At 36.2% G+C, this 16,604-nt stretch overlaps 1 protein-coding gene across 3 annotated transcripts in view; it reads left to right on the top strand.

Moving 5' to 3' along the window:
• The window catches only part of tacr3a (tachykinin receptor 3a), a 47,443-nt gene that overhangs the window by 6,847 nt on the left and 23,992 nt on the right, over window positions 1–16,604 (top strand). For all 3 annotated transcript variants that reach the window (XR_014604527.1, XR_014604528.1, XM_084103113.1), the window contains exons 2-3: window positions 6,069–6,257; window positions 7,083–7,233. Coding sequence is in view for 1 of the 3 variants with exons in the window: in XM_084103113.1 (XP_083959239.1) it covers window positions 6,069–6,257; window positions 7,083–7,233 (340 nt within the window). In the remaining 2 variants the exon portion in view is untranslated. The remainder of the gene's footprint in view (window positions 1–6,068; window positions 6,258–7,082; window positions 7,234–16,604) is intronic.

Raw genomic sequence — 16,604 nt, 5'->3', positions numbered from 1 at the left:
CGTCACCTGCGTGCCGCACCGCCTCGAGTTTTTCACGGAGGAGCTTCAGAAGCATTAAAGGAGGAGTGACGACAGTGAAGGGTGAGAGAAGACCAGGCCTGGACTTTACATTTTTACATTACATTTGTTTTGTCTATGTGTGTGCAGCAGTAGTCCGTGAGAAACTCAAGACCAGTGCGGCAGCGCAGGTGGCGCTCATTAGCAAACACCCCACCGGCAATTAGCAATAGTCCTGCTTGCCACAATAGCATTATATTTAGATCTACTTCCGTCGCATGAAAGGTTGCAGCGATGAGCATTGTAGCTGATGACAGACATGTCTGTTGAGCGCATGAATGCAGTGATCTCATCATTGCAGCTCGATTTAAGCATTCGATTTCTCACAAATGCTTTCATCATAGCTAACAATGAAAACATGATGTAAATAAGAGATTCAGTGGATTATAATGGGAGTTTTTGCGAGAGTCCTGAACTCAGTCACTGATAATTTTGCACTGTTTGATTGACAGCTTCAGCGATTATAAAGGGAGTGTTCTTTGATCGCTCTCTGTATATAATTCAATTACAATTTAAATAGCTTATTTTCATGCTACTAAGAGAACAATGTGAAGTTGACAATTTAGATTTACAGACGCATAAACAGCAATAAATTATTTTGAGACAGAACTTCTGACTGTAAATTAATCATATCAGAAATCACTGATCACAGATCAGGCATTAGAACTAACACGGTTACTTACATGTTGTGGCATTAGTGTCAGGTACATATCTTACAGTAAAAGTCTGTCTGCAAAGCCTGTGTCAAAATTGCGACTGATTAACCAAAGAATCCACGGTGAAATGTACAGAATAAACAAATAATGCTCTACTGAGACATTCACATATTTGAAAATAAATAAACACTTTCCTAGCATTAGGATCCTTTGGAAGGTAATGTTATTTTTAGTCCATTGATGCTGCTTCTCTCTTCTCTCACTAATGCGCCAGTGGGCGGGGCCAAAGATGTCATGATGTAGAGTAGGCTTTAAGAGAGGCTGCTCACTGCAGAGCAAATGGGTAATTTGGGCTTAATGGGTGGAGCTAGAATATACAACCACACCCTAACCCTACCCACAACTCTATCCCTACACCCCATTAGACGCCCAGAGAGGTCGAGTTGGACGTCATTTGATTTGATCTGATTCTGCTGAGGTGTTTTTTTTTTTTGTCACACTATTACACACAAATCGTTTTCAGAGCTTTGTTACAATAAAAGCTGTTTTTGGACTAATAACGAAGTTTTGAGTTCTGAAACTTACAGGATGTTTTAATAGTACAATAACCTCTTACATGTCAAAAGTTCATGACCCCTTTAAAATGTAAGGTTTGGCAAGAATTTGTCACAATGAAGATGCATATTTTTTTGATCATTAAAATGGCCTTACTTACTTAGATGCATCTTTTTTTGATCATTAAAATGACCTTCTAAAGAAATGATTATTATTTGTAAAAAATGTAAAAAAAAAAAAATAATAATTATGTAGCCTAATAAAACTTTTATTTTACATGGAGTGGGTCGCCTCATTGGCTTTATTTTACTGTGCTCCATACAATTCATTTGGCCCAAACTTATTAGATAGTGAAAGGGATGCGCACCAATTCAACTGTAAATGAATTCTTCTCTCCATGAACAGAAACAACAGAGAGAGAGACAAATAGCTTGCATTTAGCACTACCAGAGAGATTGTGCTTCTATGGCGCTCATTGATCTTGAGCTGTCCTTGCCTCTAATCAGATGCAGTTATTTGAAATCGAGATTTTAAAAGAACAATCCAAACTAATGTGAATGAGTTCAACTGATAAGAGAACTGCAATTTAGAAGCCACAAGGTTCTGAATACTGAATATTTCAGAGAGTCTCAGTGCTGTCTGAGTTGAGTAATTTTGCCACAAGCAATGCTTTGGAACTTTTAAGAAGTTAAAAGTTTTTTTTTTTTTTTTTTTTTTCGAATCCGCCCAGGTCTTTAGGATGCATAATCTGCGCAAGTAAATGTGGAAATGTTTATTTATTTATTTTGAGAACATTGCTGCCTTCTCATCCCTTTACGTCATGCTGTGCCATCTAATCATTCTTTTCCTCTCAGCACCCTGCTGATATTTCCTTATTTTTCCTCTGATTAGACTAAAATCTCACTAACTAAATAATGTGAAAATAATGGGACTAATAAATGGGACTTTTGAACTTCATCAGTAACCTTTCAGATTTGGATGATTAGTTCAGCACAGTGAGCACATATCAGTGTACTGTATTTGGGTACTTACTTAGGTCAATTATTTTTGATGCCATCATCAGCTGTATGAATTCTGGAGTAAGTGAAAGACAAATGTCAGAGTTATGCAATGCTGTACAATGAGTGCAAGAGCTGTATATTTTACAGACATCACTCTAATGCCAAATATTATCCAATACTTTTTCTCTGAAACTCATGTCAGAAAGTGAGTTGTCACATTGCACTAGTGAAAATAATGGAAGCAGTGTAACTTTTGATTATGACTGATGCCTGAAGCTCATGGCTTGATGCTTGTGCTTCACTCAACTTGACCCCATGACTTCTAGTTAAATGTCAGGGTAATCAGATATAATGCTCATTAATATGAATGGAGATCACTCTAAAATCAACACAGCAAGCTATTATTCAGTCAACATACAGAACTGTTTTCTGTATGTATAAGTTCAAATATGCTTAAAAGATGAGGTGGCATTTGATGAGCTTAATCATTTTGCGTTACGATTCTGATATCATACTAATTTATTCTTGTTTTAGGATGTATCTGCAAAAATATACAAGGCTTTTATAAACAATTTTTTATCACTGTAAAAGCAGAGCTACAGTAAATTCAAGTAAAATGGTTCTATCGTCCTCAAATAGATCTTTCGTTTGATATTTTTAGATATTAGAAATAATTAGAAATATTACTAATTAAAATCCAAATCTAAAATACTATGAAAACAGTAGACCCTTTATTGAAACTAAAACTGCAAAAGCGACTTGATCCATACTTTATTTTTCAAGGTCCCTATTTCAAGTAAGTATGATAGTCTGTGCTACACATTTCAGTGTGGTTTATTTTCGGATCCTGTCACAATCTAATACAGCCTTATCAAAGGCATTTGATACTGAAGGATGAAAAATGGAATATGGTTATAAAAAGCTATATAATGACTGATTTTGACCCAAAAACCTTTACTAATATTCTTAAGTGAACCTCTGGGAACAAGAACAACAACAACAACAACAAAATGTGTGAAATAACCCCTTTATTATATGGAAAATGGTGTTGTTATTTTTAGCAACCAAAACATAGTTACTGCAAGAAGGGAATTATATTAGACAACGAAAAAAAAAAGTGTGCTTCACAGTTATTTCCTGTGCTCAAAATGTCACATAGTGCTCATGGCTGCAGGCTACATATTTCACAACCCACATTTGCTGTTACTGTTGTTTTTGCTGGTAGGCAGTCACTACTCTAATGTAAATAGCAATTGTGACGTCTGCAGGAATTTGCAGTGGGTCAGTGTGCTTGCAGTTGCATTTGGAGGAAAGTGTGAGATTTGTGCTGACACCACTTGCCCAGACAGTATTTTTTAGTACATAAATGTTTTATTTTACTGTCAGAGAGATGGCATTGCTGACAAAAAACCTCATTCTGGTGCATTTATTGGTTTATGAAACTTTAATGAAACTATTATGTGCAACATTTTTTGACGAATAGTGGAGGCCACTAGGTTCAATCTCAGTTCAAACATTTTGTTATCAATGGCATTACACTTGAATGTGATATTATTTAGCTGACTTATTTTACATTTAGCCGATGCTTTCCATGAATAGAGTACAAAAACTCTAATATATCTAAACTTGTGAACATGAAATCTAGTGTGTATGTATATAATTGTATGTGTGTGTGTGTGTGTGTGTGCAGTGCTGGGTAAAACTGATTACATGTAATCTGGATTATGTAATCAGATTCCAAATATTAAGTACTTGTAATGAGATTGTATTACATTTTAAATTACTTGTAATCAGACGACCTTTTTTTATTACATATTCACACAATGGCAGTAAATTGTTCATCATTTATTGATTCTCCCTAATTCTTCTAATTCATGTTTAAAAATCGTATACAGCTTATATATAGCTCATATATAGTCTTCTAGTTTTGTGAAATTGCACTCACATACAGTACCACCCACTACCTAACAGGTGGTTATAATTACATGGAAAATTGAGAGGCCTCAAAGCATTTGACCACTGGATTTACAGACATCATTTCACTTTTAAGGAGGTTTTTCTCAACATTTCTCAACGTTGCAACAATGTGATAAACGAGTCAGGTCAAAAGTAATCAAAAAGTAGTCCGATTATAGACTGTTACCTAAAATGTGTAATGTGTAATACCTTATTGACTACAATTTTTGTCATGTAATTTGGAATCAGTAACAGACTACAATTTGTACATAATCTACCAAATCTGTCTGTGTGTGTATATATATACATATACAAATTAAAGAAAAATAATAGGATTTGTGCCTTTAATGCTTTTCAAAAAATAATGGAGCGTCAAATTGCAAACAGCTTGTATGATTGTGGCAGCTTAACACATCACAGCATGACATAATTAGCTGTATTTAACTGCAATATATTAATTAATCTACATTTGTGAATGTTTTCTAGACACATGCTGGTATTAATATTCATTACTATTATAACTAAAACACAGACAGTGTACCATTCCGTCATCTTCCCTGTTGTTTATCCAAGATGCCCTCATGAGTGCTTTGACATTGATGCTCTCTATATCCCAAAAATAACCTCTCTGCCCAAGAGTTATTGGCTGTCTAACAAAGCCATTCACTGCTTACGATGAGGGAGTCATTAAAGTAAATGACCTATTATCACTCTTAAAGGAGTAGTTCACTTTAAAATTAAAATTAGCCCATGATTTACTCACCCTTAAGCCATCCTAGGTGTATATGACTCTCTTCTTTCAGACGAATACAATCTGAGTTATATTAATAAACACCCTGACGCTTCCGAGCTTTATAATGGCAGTGGATTGCAGCCATTGCAACCATCAGTATGAAGCTCAAAAAAGTGCATCCATTCATTATATAAAAACTCCACACAGCTCCGGGAGGTTAATAAAGGCTTTCTGAAGCAAAGCGATGCGTTTGTGTAAGAAAAATATTCATATTTACTGTTACAAAGTAAAATTCTAGCTTCCGGCCAAACGGCCATATGCAGTCTACTTGCGCCTAAAGTGCAACTTGCGCAACTAATGATGTCGGAAGTAGGGCTGGGACAATAAATTGATGCATTGTGAATCGAGAAATGGTTCTGGATCGATTCCAATTTTTTCCGAATGCATTGCGATTCTCTCTTGAATCGATTCTGAGCTTATTTTTTAACAGCAGATGGCACTGCATGCTTTGGAAACAGCCGTAATCTGCTGGCTTCCAGTTCCTTACACACACCACTTGAACCTTATATAAAATAATCATTCATAAAGTTCAAAAAGGTTGAAGCGAATTACAAGGGTGTTTGCAGTGGGCTGTTTAGCCGTGAGCCGTGTGGAGTTCTTATATAATGGATGGATGCACTTTTTTGAGCTTCAATCTGATGGTTGCAATCCACTGCCATTATAAATCTCGGAATCGTCAGGGTGTTTATTAATATAACTCCGATTCTATTCGTCTGAAAGAAGAAAGTCGTATACACCTAGGATGGCTTTAGGGTGAGTACATCATGGGCTAATTTTCATTTTAAAGTGAACTACTTTAAATGATTGTGAATATGGTAAGCACATAGGCTAGTCCCACATTATGGAGTTCAGAAGTAATCAATGGCATGTGATTAATCAGTGTTTCCAAATGGTTAAAAGAAGGCTTGGAGTGAGAGTTCAATTTTTTTTGTAACTTTTCTGTTATGGAATGTTGTATTCACCTGGCAGGTTGAATTTATTTATTAATGAAGCTGATTCAGACTATATGTGTGACACGAGACTGATCGGTCATCTGTTTGTGTTGTACAGGTACATGGCCATCATTCATCCCCTGAAACCACGACTCTCAGCCACAGCCACTAAGGTGATCATAGTGTGTATTTGGCTGCTGGCTGTGGTTTTGGCCTTTCCAGTGTGTTTCTTTTCAACCATCAAACAACTTCGCGTACGGACCATCTGCTACATTGCCTGGCCGAGACTTTCAGGGGACCCTTTCACGTGAGAGCTATTTAAATATGCATGCACATTTAAAATATATATTTATAATAGTAATAGTAGTAGTTGTCAGTAATAATAAAGTAGTTGTGGTTTCAATTTTCAATAAGGTTTCATTAGTTAGCATTATTTAACTACTTTAGTTAACATGACCTAAGAATAAAAATCATTCTACAGCATTTATTAATCTTAGGTAATGTTAATTTTCTTTTACTAACTTTATTTTATTAACTTACATTAACAAAGATTAATAAATAATGTAACAAATGTATTGCTTATTGTTAGTTCATGTTAGTTAATACATTAACTAATGTTAACTAATGAACCTTATTGTAAAGGGTTATCATAGTGGTCAATAATAATAAAAAAACATGATTAGTAGTAGTGTTATTATTAACAACACCAATAACAATATTAAATCTAATCATTATAAAATCATGTTTTCTATTAGGTTTGTACATAGCTGGTGTATGGAAACAGTGTCAACAGAAGTTCAACATTCACAAGTGTTTTAATTGCAGTCCAGAATTTGTATGAGGAATCTGTCAAGTTTGAGACTGCATTATTTCTTCAAGTTATTGCAGAACTGTGAGGTTAGATTCAAGACTGTCAAAATTGTAAAATATAAATTCAAAACTACACTGTTGGATTTGTGCCAATATTTAGCCTCTGTTAGCCTACAGTCAGACAAGCGACATTCATAAAACAAAAAGTATCACAAGTATGTAAGTGATGCTTGCTTAGTGAGCCCCTTGTTTGTCACAGAAAAGGAAATTAGCTATACATACCCCTCTCTCTCTCTCTCTCTCTCTCTCTCTCTCTCTACAGCTATCATATCATCTTGGCAATGCTGGTGTACGTTCTGCCCCTGGTGGTCATGGGCATTACCTACACTATTGTCGGGTTGACGCTTTGGGGAGGAGAGATTCCAGGTGTTTCATCAGACAACTATCAGAGCCAACTGCGAGCCAAAAGAAAGGTAAGTTCATGTTTTTGGGCAGAATTCTAGATTCTAGAGCAGAAGTACAAATGCAGAAAAGTGAAATAGAATGGAGAGATGTTATAAAGAGCGATCCTGCAATATCTGGTGATCGCCAAAGTTTGGCCAGTGAAATTCAAATACTAACTCCATGTTCCTAGATGTAGATTGATGGAATGGCTGGAACACACACAAACATCAGAGTAAACACACAACACACTCACATTTAATGGGTCATTACATGTGGGATCAATAAGATATTAGAGAATGAAGTTCTCCAAAGAAAATGGAAAGGGTTGGATAGTTCAGCAGATCATTTAGAGCACATGTAGGAGGTAGTCGATGAAAGAGAAGGATAGAAAAAAATATTCTGCTCTGTTTTTTTTGTGGTTTTTTTACACAAATACTGCTGGCCATGGTAAAAGAGAAATTGGCTTCATGTCTGTCAAGTGAATTAAATGTCAGCATTTGTTTCTGCTATGGACATTATAGTTGCAACTGGCAGCCCACAAATCTGGCCTGTGAATCCGGCCTGTACTGTATGTATTTCTTTCTTTGGCGGAATGCAAAAAAATAAATAAAAAAATAATAATGTAGGTAACCAAACCCTTTTGGTTACCATTGAGTTAAATTGCATGGAGAGAAATCATTTCTCAGAAATATCTTCTTTTATGTTCCTCAGAAGAAAAAGTCATACAGGTAGAAATAACTTATGTTCTTAGAAGTGACATAAAGAAAAACCCGAAGAAAACTGAAGCCTCATAGACGAATCAATGGACAGATATGTATGCTTTTCTACATTTAGCCAGTGTGCCTCATTTGTCTGTGGTGCTCATTAATCAAAAAGTGATAACATAACGTACACATTCTGCATTTGTTCATACAGCCCAAGTTACTTTCAGGACCAGGAAAGCTTTTATTAGATTTTTCTCACTGGAGAATAATTTTCATTATTTATTTAAAATGATTCATTTGTTTATCATGTTAACATTTTAGACTTCAAATGAAAGCTTGGGGGATTTGCACAGAAAAGCACTTAACAAATGACCATGGTTGATCTATAGCACTCTTTGACTTAGAAAATGTTAAACTGATCAAGAAAAAGTAATCAAAAGCTTATCGTTAGGGGAAAAAATGGTTTTGGACTAGAAAAAATATTATATTTAAACTCAAAAGCCTAGCTCTGTGTCCAATTTCCTGTTTTGTCACAGTGTGTACTGAAATCAGTGAAAAACAAATATATTGTTTCTGAAGTTTTACTTCTAGTTGGCTACAGGCTTCCCGTCGACTGATGTGGGAAGCAGCTCTGATCAGCTTCGGTTGGTAACTTAGCTGTCGTAATGACAATCAGAGAGATTTGCATGAGAATCAACAATCAGCTTTAGAGTGTGTGATCCATCTTGTCTCGGGGTTGTGATTCTTGTGTAAATATATTTCGATGTACTCTTCTATGTAACATGAACTAGAATCCTGTGGGAACCACTAAGTGTAGACAGTAAAAAAAAAAACTCATTAAAGCAATATGGTCCATTAAGTGAGAACGATGTGACTTATCCAGTTGATAAGCTATTTAAGATGCATTCAAATTAAATGAAAGTGTGCAAAATATTGCAGCTCATCATAGAACAAGCATTTGGACAGAATCTGGTCTCGCAACCCATTGTAAGGTCTTTGACGAGGATCACTCAGTCTTTGGAATACAGTCGTTCGCTGGTTCAATAGGCATTTTATATATTCTACATTGCAATCAATAGCATTCAGAGCTCAGTCTGCCTGTTATACGTTTCATTAATGGCTGCTGGGATTGTGCTGGCTTTTTTTTCGATCAACGCTCAATCTTGCTCGCTCCCTACGGCTGCCCCCTCATCATGTCTCTTCTCTCCATTAGTGGCTGGCATCCTGAATATGTGTATTTGGAGCCAGTTAGGTCTTGCGGGTTCCATATGTCCCCAATTTATATGATGTGTATAGGTGATTATGGGAACCCAGAAGCATGTACATCTTTTTCAGCCTTTAGAAGACCCTCAATTAAGCCTAGGGACATTTTTATTTTCATCGTCAGTTCAGATGAAACTCTTGGAGAAGCTGGTCGGTGACACACACTTATCTATTCGCGGTCTTTGTGTAGCCATTGACAAACCAGAAAAAAGCAACCCAATAGAGACTTTATATTTGTAAATATGAATGAATGATGCTCAAAATGGAGTGAAGATATGAAAAGAACATCTGCTTTATGTGGTATATTTTCAGTTTGAAGTAGTGTGACCCGTTCTTTGAAATCTAATTGTGGCAAGCCTTCCCGGTAATGTTTCCAATCATGCACTTAAGATAATATATCTCATATTGCTCACAATTAAGTAGAATTGATGTGTATAGCACACACACAGAGGTGGACGAAGTAACTCCAGTAAAACTATTAAATACTCCTTTTCAATTTTACTCGAGTAAAGTACAAAAGTAAATGTGCTTAAATATTAAAAGTAAAAAAAGTTACACTTTATTAGGTGTCCTTGTTACTGTGTAACTATACATTTAAGTACTGAGTAATATTAATTAATTACATGTACATACTGTTGGGTTAGGGTTAGGTCCGGTTTAGGGTTAGTTGCATGTAGTTATGTATAATGTATAGCTGTTACTTTAGTAACTACATGTGACGTGTAACAAGGACACTGAAAAATAAAGTGTTACCGTAAAAAGTACTGACCAATATTTAATAATTACATAATATGAATATATTTAATTGGTGGGGTTGCTGGGTCTGACATCATAAATTATGAATTGTCAAGTAGCCACCACGACCACGATGCGTGAGCCAGAACCCGAAAAGGAAGGGACAGTGCCGGTCATCTCCCCGGATCCGGTGCCCCAGAGCGTGTCTGACCAGGAGTGTGAGCCGCGCAACTGAGGGAGTACTGATGGATTTGGACACCAGTAGGACTCATTGTTACGAAACTTAAACTTTGTCATCACAACTTCAAACATTGTCATATTAGCTGAAAGCTTTAGGCAGCTGCACTTGACTTCGCTTGTAGGATTTAGGCTTCATGGTTCGAATGCCTCACTGAAGCAGTATGTCTGCCTTCAGGATTACACAGGCAGTGCCTACTTTGGATTTGAAGAATCTGTTAATAACACTAATCTAAGCCTGAGGAAAGTGATCCTGTGAGTTATGCTCTGATGATTATGGATTAGAAGCCTCGGTTGATTAGTTTACCTCCAGACTCTGATCATGTCACAATAGCTTCCCTCACTCTGTTCTCAAGGCACGCTTTTCTCTAGTTCTTTGGAAGATGTGTGTGTGTGTGTTTGTGTGTTTCAGGGATGGGTTATGATCTGAAAGTTAATGCATGTAGTTTTTAAAAAAATCCCTGATCCTTGGGAAAAAAATATAATGAAACATTCAGCTATTGATATGGTACCATCAGAAATGTATTTTAATAATATTAGAGCATAAAAAAATAAAAATAAAAAAAAACCTTAAACCTGGCAGGTTTTAGTTGTACAAAACCAGCAAATGTTTTCAACAATGTCTGGGTTGGAAAGGGTACTTGTCTAAAAAACAAATGACCAGATATCTTTCATGATCATGTCTTGTTTAGTTTCATTATCTTGTTCTGTTTAGTTTCATTGTCTCTGTCTTTGCCTGGGTTCTCATTTGTTGTCATACCATTGTTTGTACATTTTCCCTGTTCTGTTGATTACAATCCTCTGTGTATTTATCCCTTAGTTCCCTCAGTTTATTGTTTGGTGTCATCTATGTTTATGTGTAGTGTGTTTTGGTAATTCTTGGTGTTTATTAAAAAGATTCCATCATTTATTCTGCATCATGCATCATTCTGTGGATCTGAACTACACAGCCCTGCGACAACAGTAATGTTTGTTTTGAAACAAAGTCATGGAGGTTTCAATTTTTTAGCCCCACATTTCAGCTTAAAGACATACAGGTCCATGCATATTATAACATTACAGGCTAAATACACAAATATATATATATATATATATATATATATATATATATATATATATATATATATATATTTGTAAAAAAAAAAAAAAAAAAAAATAATATATATATATATATATATATAAACAATATATAACATATATATTAACGTGTGTGTGTGTATATATATATATATATATATATATATATATATATATATATATATATATATATATATATATATATATATATATATATATAATTGGCATGCACAGGAAGGTGTAAGAGAAAATTTAGCTACATAGAGTAAATTTTCTTATAAGCTCTGTAGGAAATTGGACATGGAAAAACATTTCAAGAGAGAGCAAGTGTGACGTACTGTATTTATTTGTGCTCATTTTTGATTATCATCTGACACTGTGAATCAAGTGAATTTGTAAAAGTGCGTGTGAAAGCATTCATTTGAAAACCTATTTAACATTTCATGAGCATGCTGCGGATAATTATAATCAAAATTTTAGAGCGCAAAGCATCAATCCAGCTCTGCTGGAAGACAATGACTGCTGCCGTAGTGTGTTAACTGCAATCACCAAACCACACTTGTGAAGTTTTGCTTATCTCATCCAAGGCAGAGAGCCAAGTGCCTGAGCCACAGTACTATTGTCACGGTGTGGTGTAGGTTGAAGAAGGCGAAGAGGCAAATGGCTCCAATACATAAATTTGACTAATTCACTCAGATAGGCACATACAGGCAGAAGGTTTACACACACCAAACATGACGTTACATAGACGAGAACGGACCAAGACTGACTGCACAGAAGGGAACTAAATACAAACACAGATGAACACTAATTAACAGAACACAGGTGATGCAGATGATTATGATAACGAACTGAACTAATGATGACAGTGAAGAAGACAAGTCCAATGAAAAGACAAACTAAACAGGACACAACAGTGACAACTATCACAGTCCATTTCCTTCCATATTAGCTTTGTTGCTCTTTCACTGGATATCGGCAAGTACAAAAGCCATTTTAACCATTTGCACATAAAGAGACCTAGCACATCTAAGATTAATCAGTAATTAAAATTGAAATTTGATTAATGAAATTTAAACATTTTAAACGTTTTCTTTCTTTCTTTCTTTCTTTCTTTCTTTCTTTCTTTCTTTCTTTCTTTCTTTCTTTCTTTACCTGATACTGAAGAATAACTGGTTGGAAAGGTTACCTTTAATAATACCTGCTTATTTATATATGGGGAGGTAAATCAAATCTCTTCTGCCTTTCAGCCTTTTTCCGGAAACTACTTATTGAATTTAATTTGATGTTGAATCATTTGAAAATCCAATCTGATTAGTCAATTTGCTAAGCCTTTATGCATTTGCTGTCAATAAAACTCAACTGGGCTATCACACATGGATTTTTTATTTTATTTTTACATCAGAGATATACACATTAGTAACTAAATTGATTAAAATAACGGTTTATCACTGTTGTTACATTAATTAAAATATGAGATATCAAGCCAGATGCACGATGTATTCTGTAGTCTGTACAATCAGCCCCTGACAGTCTATGCTCCATTTTCTCCTCAGGAGCTGTTTTCAGGAAGGCTTCATTTTCTTTAAATAAGTATTCAAAATGACTCCAGCTCTGTTTGCTGGAATGAATATATCAATGCACCATTATGGCCAGTATCACAGCCTTTCTGTCATCTGTCATCTCATTCTACCCGGATCTGTTTTGCAAGTCTATGTGTGAAGGTACTGAAAGTGTTTTTTGTTCTTTTTTTCTTGTTTCTAGATATGCGACTCCACCTAGATGCTTTTAGGTTGCAGCTAGTATTTATTTTATTTTGACTGGATTTAGTTTGTATACTCCAAGTGAACAGTAAGCCAACAAAGCCAAACGTTGGACAGAGTATTTGAACTGCTGGTGATAAGATGGTGTCAAGTAGGGATGGGACGGTATGAAAATTTAATATCACGATTAGTGTTGTCACGGTACCAAAATTTCAGTATTCGGTACCGATACCAGTGAAAATCCACGGTTCTCTGTACCAATTTCGGTACCAAAGTGCTAGAAATCGATAAATTCTTTGCTGATACTTCCTCGTCATCATGGAGAGCGCAGTTCGCACCGTTTCAAAAATCTCCGAATGCGAACGAACTTACACTGAATTTTAGTAGGCCTATTGTTTTTATATGAGGATCCTTTTTCAAATACATGGTCAATACTGATTTTCACTAACGACAAAACAACAAATTATCCGTGAATTTATATGAAACTAATCTTTACAAGCTTTCCATCTTACTCTCCTCATGTACAGTAACGTAACGTTGCATTCGGAGATCGACAAGTTTCTCCTTTCCACAAGCGCTTTCTCTCCCGTGGCGTCTGTCGTTGCTATGCAAACATGAACATAGGCGCTCCTGGAAAAACCATAGACAGTATATAAACGGGAAAAACGAGCGTGCCGCGTCGCTCCTAATATGAGAGATTTGGAATAACGAATCTGCAAAAAACGCGCCATGTGAACGGCCACTTATGGCAACGTGACATTAGCCTAATCCAAAATATTTCCATAAGTGTCTCTTTCCTCCTTTCTTATCAACAAGTGGATTTACAGCCACCACGTCAGCAGCACCGCCGGTCGCCATGTCTCAGCGATTTAATAAAGAGGACGAGCAACTGCACGCGCTCAGTGCATGCATGCGCATCAAGGAACCGGGTTTGAACGGGTCCTCGGTACCACCGGTACTTAAGAAAACTTGGTACCGTGACGTTTACATTTTTTTAGTACCGACTTGGTACCGAAGTACCGGGTCTTTTGACAACACTAATCACGATTATAGTGACCAAAATTATCGCGATTATCAATATTATCACGGTTTTGTTAAAACGAGATGAAAGTTTTTCAAAAAGTTGATGATCACACTGAAGACATTTCAACAAGTTTAATATTTGAAAATCAACAAACAACAAATAAAACAAGCAGCTCTATGCACTTTTTAAAGAAAGATTCTATTATGTGGTATTTCCTTCCTTATAATGACGGTCGTCAATAGCAACACATTATAACACCGCGCACATCCATTGTAACGGCCACCTAGTGTTAAGTAGTGTTCATGACATGAATGTTGATGTGCCTTTAAGATAACTTCTTCTATGGCGTACGTTATTGTATGCATGCTGTTTTTATGTGAGCGCGCACGCACAGTGAGAGTGAGATTGCTCGCGCAAAGAGGAAGATGACCGTTCTTTTGATCTACTGCTGACCGTTGTTTTATTATGTGTTTACTTCCACTTTGATTTGTAGCGTGTTTTAGAGTGTTTTATTTTCCCTTTTAACATTCGCTCTTCGACATGTATGTGAAGTGTGCGCTTAACTGAGAGAAAACATCTATAAAAGTCTCGTGGAACTAACAGTTGCACTGTCTTGTATCTGGGTAGTATTCAAACTCTCTGACAGACGTTACACCATGCATCACAATGGATCCACGCTCTCTCGTTTCATTCAAATACAACTTGCCGTCTTGCGTCTCCGTTTTTAATTGTATTGAAAATTAAATCAGAGTTGATTTATTGTTTACAGAGTTTGATAATATTGTTGTGATCATCTTGTCTGAACGATTGTTTTGTACGCTGTACATAATGGATTTAATAAACAGGTAAGATTTAAAACATTAATCTCAATTCAATGTACCCGTAATTATGTGCTAAAAAAAAATCGGTGTAATAAGTGTATAATGAATATAAATTATTATCCCTTAAATGCAGTGGAGGTTCTAGAGGGGGGCCAGGGGGGGGGGGCAGTGCCCCTGTGACAACAAGCTTGGACCCCCTTGTGGCCCCCCTAAAGCTAAATGTGGAGTGTGAAATAATTTTTACAAAACTATTTTTTGCTACCGTTGTTTTTCACATCCGTTATTAGACAGTGGCAACACGGAACACAAATGTAACCCTAGAGGGACTGCTTAAATCGGATCTGCAGGTTTTTTTCTATTCAGAAGTTGGTGGACGTTTTGCGCGAATATTATAGTTAAAGCAAAGAAGGAAATATAGAGGTGAGTAAAGTTGTTAATATGTTGTATTTGTATTAAATGCATTACAGAAGTGTAACGTTAGATCAGCTAATCTTAACCTGGCCGTTTGTTAGTTTGTGGCAGTTTGAAAAAGGATCAAAATGATCAACAAACTCATGGTGCTGAGTATTTTTACTTAAACAGGGATGCAAACAGCGCGCTTTTCTGCGCCTCTTTTTCACGTCAGAAGCGCCATTTGGGTGACTTGGGTCTGATTATAATTTCACAAAGTCATCTGAAGCCATTCCATAGCTTAATGTGAGGGACAGAAGTCTATTTACATCATTAAATTAAAGTTTATGGAAACTCGTTTTCCCTCATCTGTCAGTCATTCTCCATTCAGTATTCAAACAGCGCGCGCGCCTCGTCCGGTTACAGCAGGATGCACGGTAAAACTCTCCAATATGATTCACATTATAATGCTTGATCTGTAGATAAAAGGCTGTGGATTTGCATAAAATGACTTTATTTTGTGTATTTGTATTTTATGTTTGTTGCTGTTTTAAAACGACTCGCTACCGTGTGTCTGTTCACACCACAAGGACTAATCGGCATCAAACGCACAATAACTGGAATTTAAAACTTCACTATGTGAAGAAACAAATTATCAATAAACTGTTGAACAGATATAGGCTACACTAGGATTTGTGCGCTCGACATTTCTTCGCTTTGTGCCGTGAACTTATAAATGCGCATTTGTGCAGCGCAGCGCTGCACACTGAGACTCCACGTTGCTTTGAGCACATCATGCTGCACCCGCGATGCGCATACGCGCTTTGTGCGCTCTGTTTTGAAGCGTTTCATATTATCATGGTTTTTCCTATATTTTTTATACCTAGCCTGCACAATACATTTAAAATAAGCATAATTTAATTGTATATTATATTTTATGCACTAAAGCTGGTGAAAACCTATCTCAGGTCCACAATGTCAGATGACAGATTAAGCAATTTAGGCGTTCTAAGTATTGAGTCAAGGAGGGCAAAGGCCTTAAATCTAGATGAATTTGCTGAATTTTTTTGCAAAAAAACACAAAAATCGTAGAATACAGTTAATGTGACTGATTCTGAATATGTAATGCAAATCTAAAAAATATAATGGAAATGCAAATACATTGCTGAATGATTGTAAACATGGTATTTTGCCTGTTAATGCCTACAGTGCAGTGCAGAAAATGATATGACAACAATAAGGTCTAAATGTAACTGGGCCCTCTAACAGTACAACTGGCCCCAGCTTGGCCCCCCCAGTTGAAATGGTCTAGAACCGCCACTGCTTAAATGTCACATAGTCTTGTTTGAACTTGTTCGTTCGTCTTTGGCTCAGACCACTTGCTGC

This window comes from Abramis brama (assembly GCF_963993115.1).
Source record: "Abramis brama genome assembly, chromosome: 2".
NCBI classification, from domain to species: domain Eukaryota; kingdom Metazoa; phylum Chordata; class Actinopteri; order Cypriniformes; family Leuciscidae; genus Abramis; species Abramis brama.
Note: the sequence above shows the minus strand (reverse complement) of the source record. Positions and strands in the feature narration are given on the sequence as shown.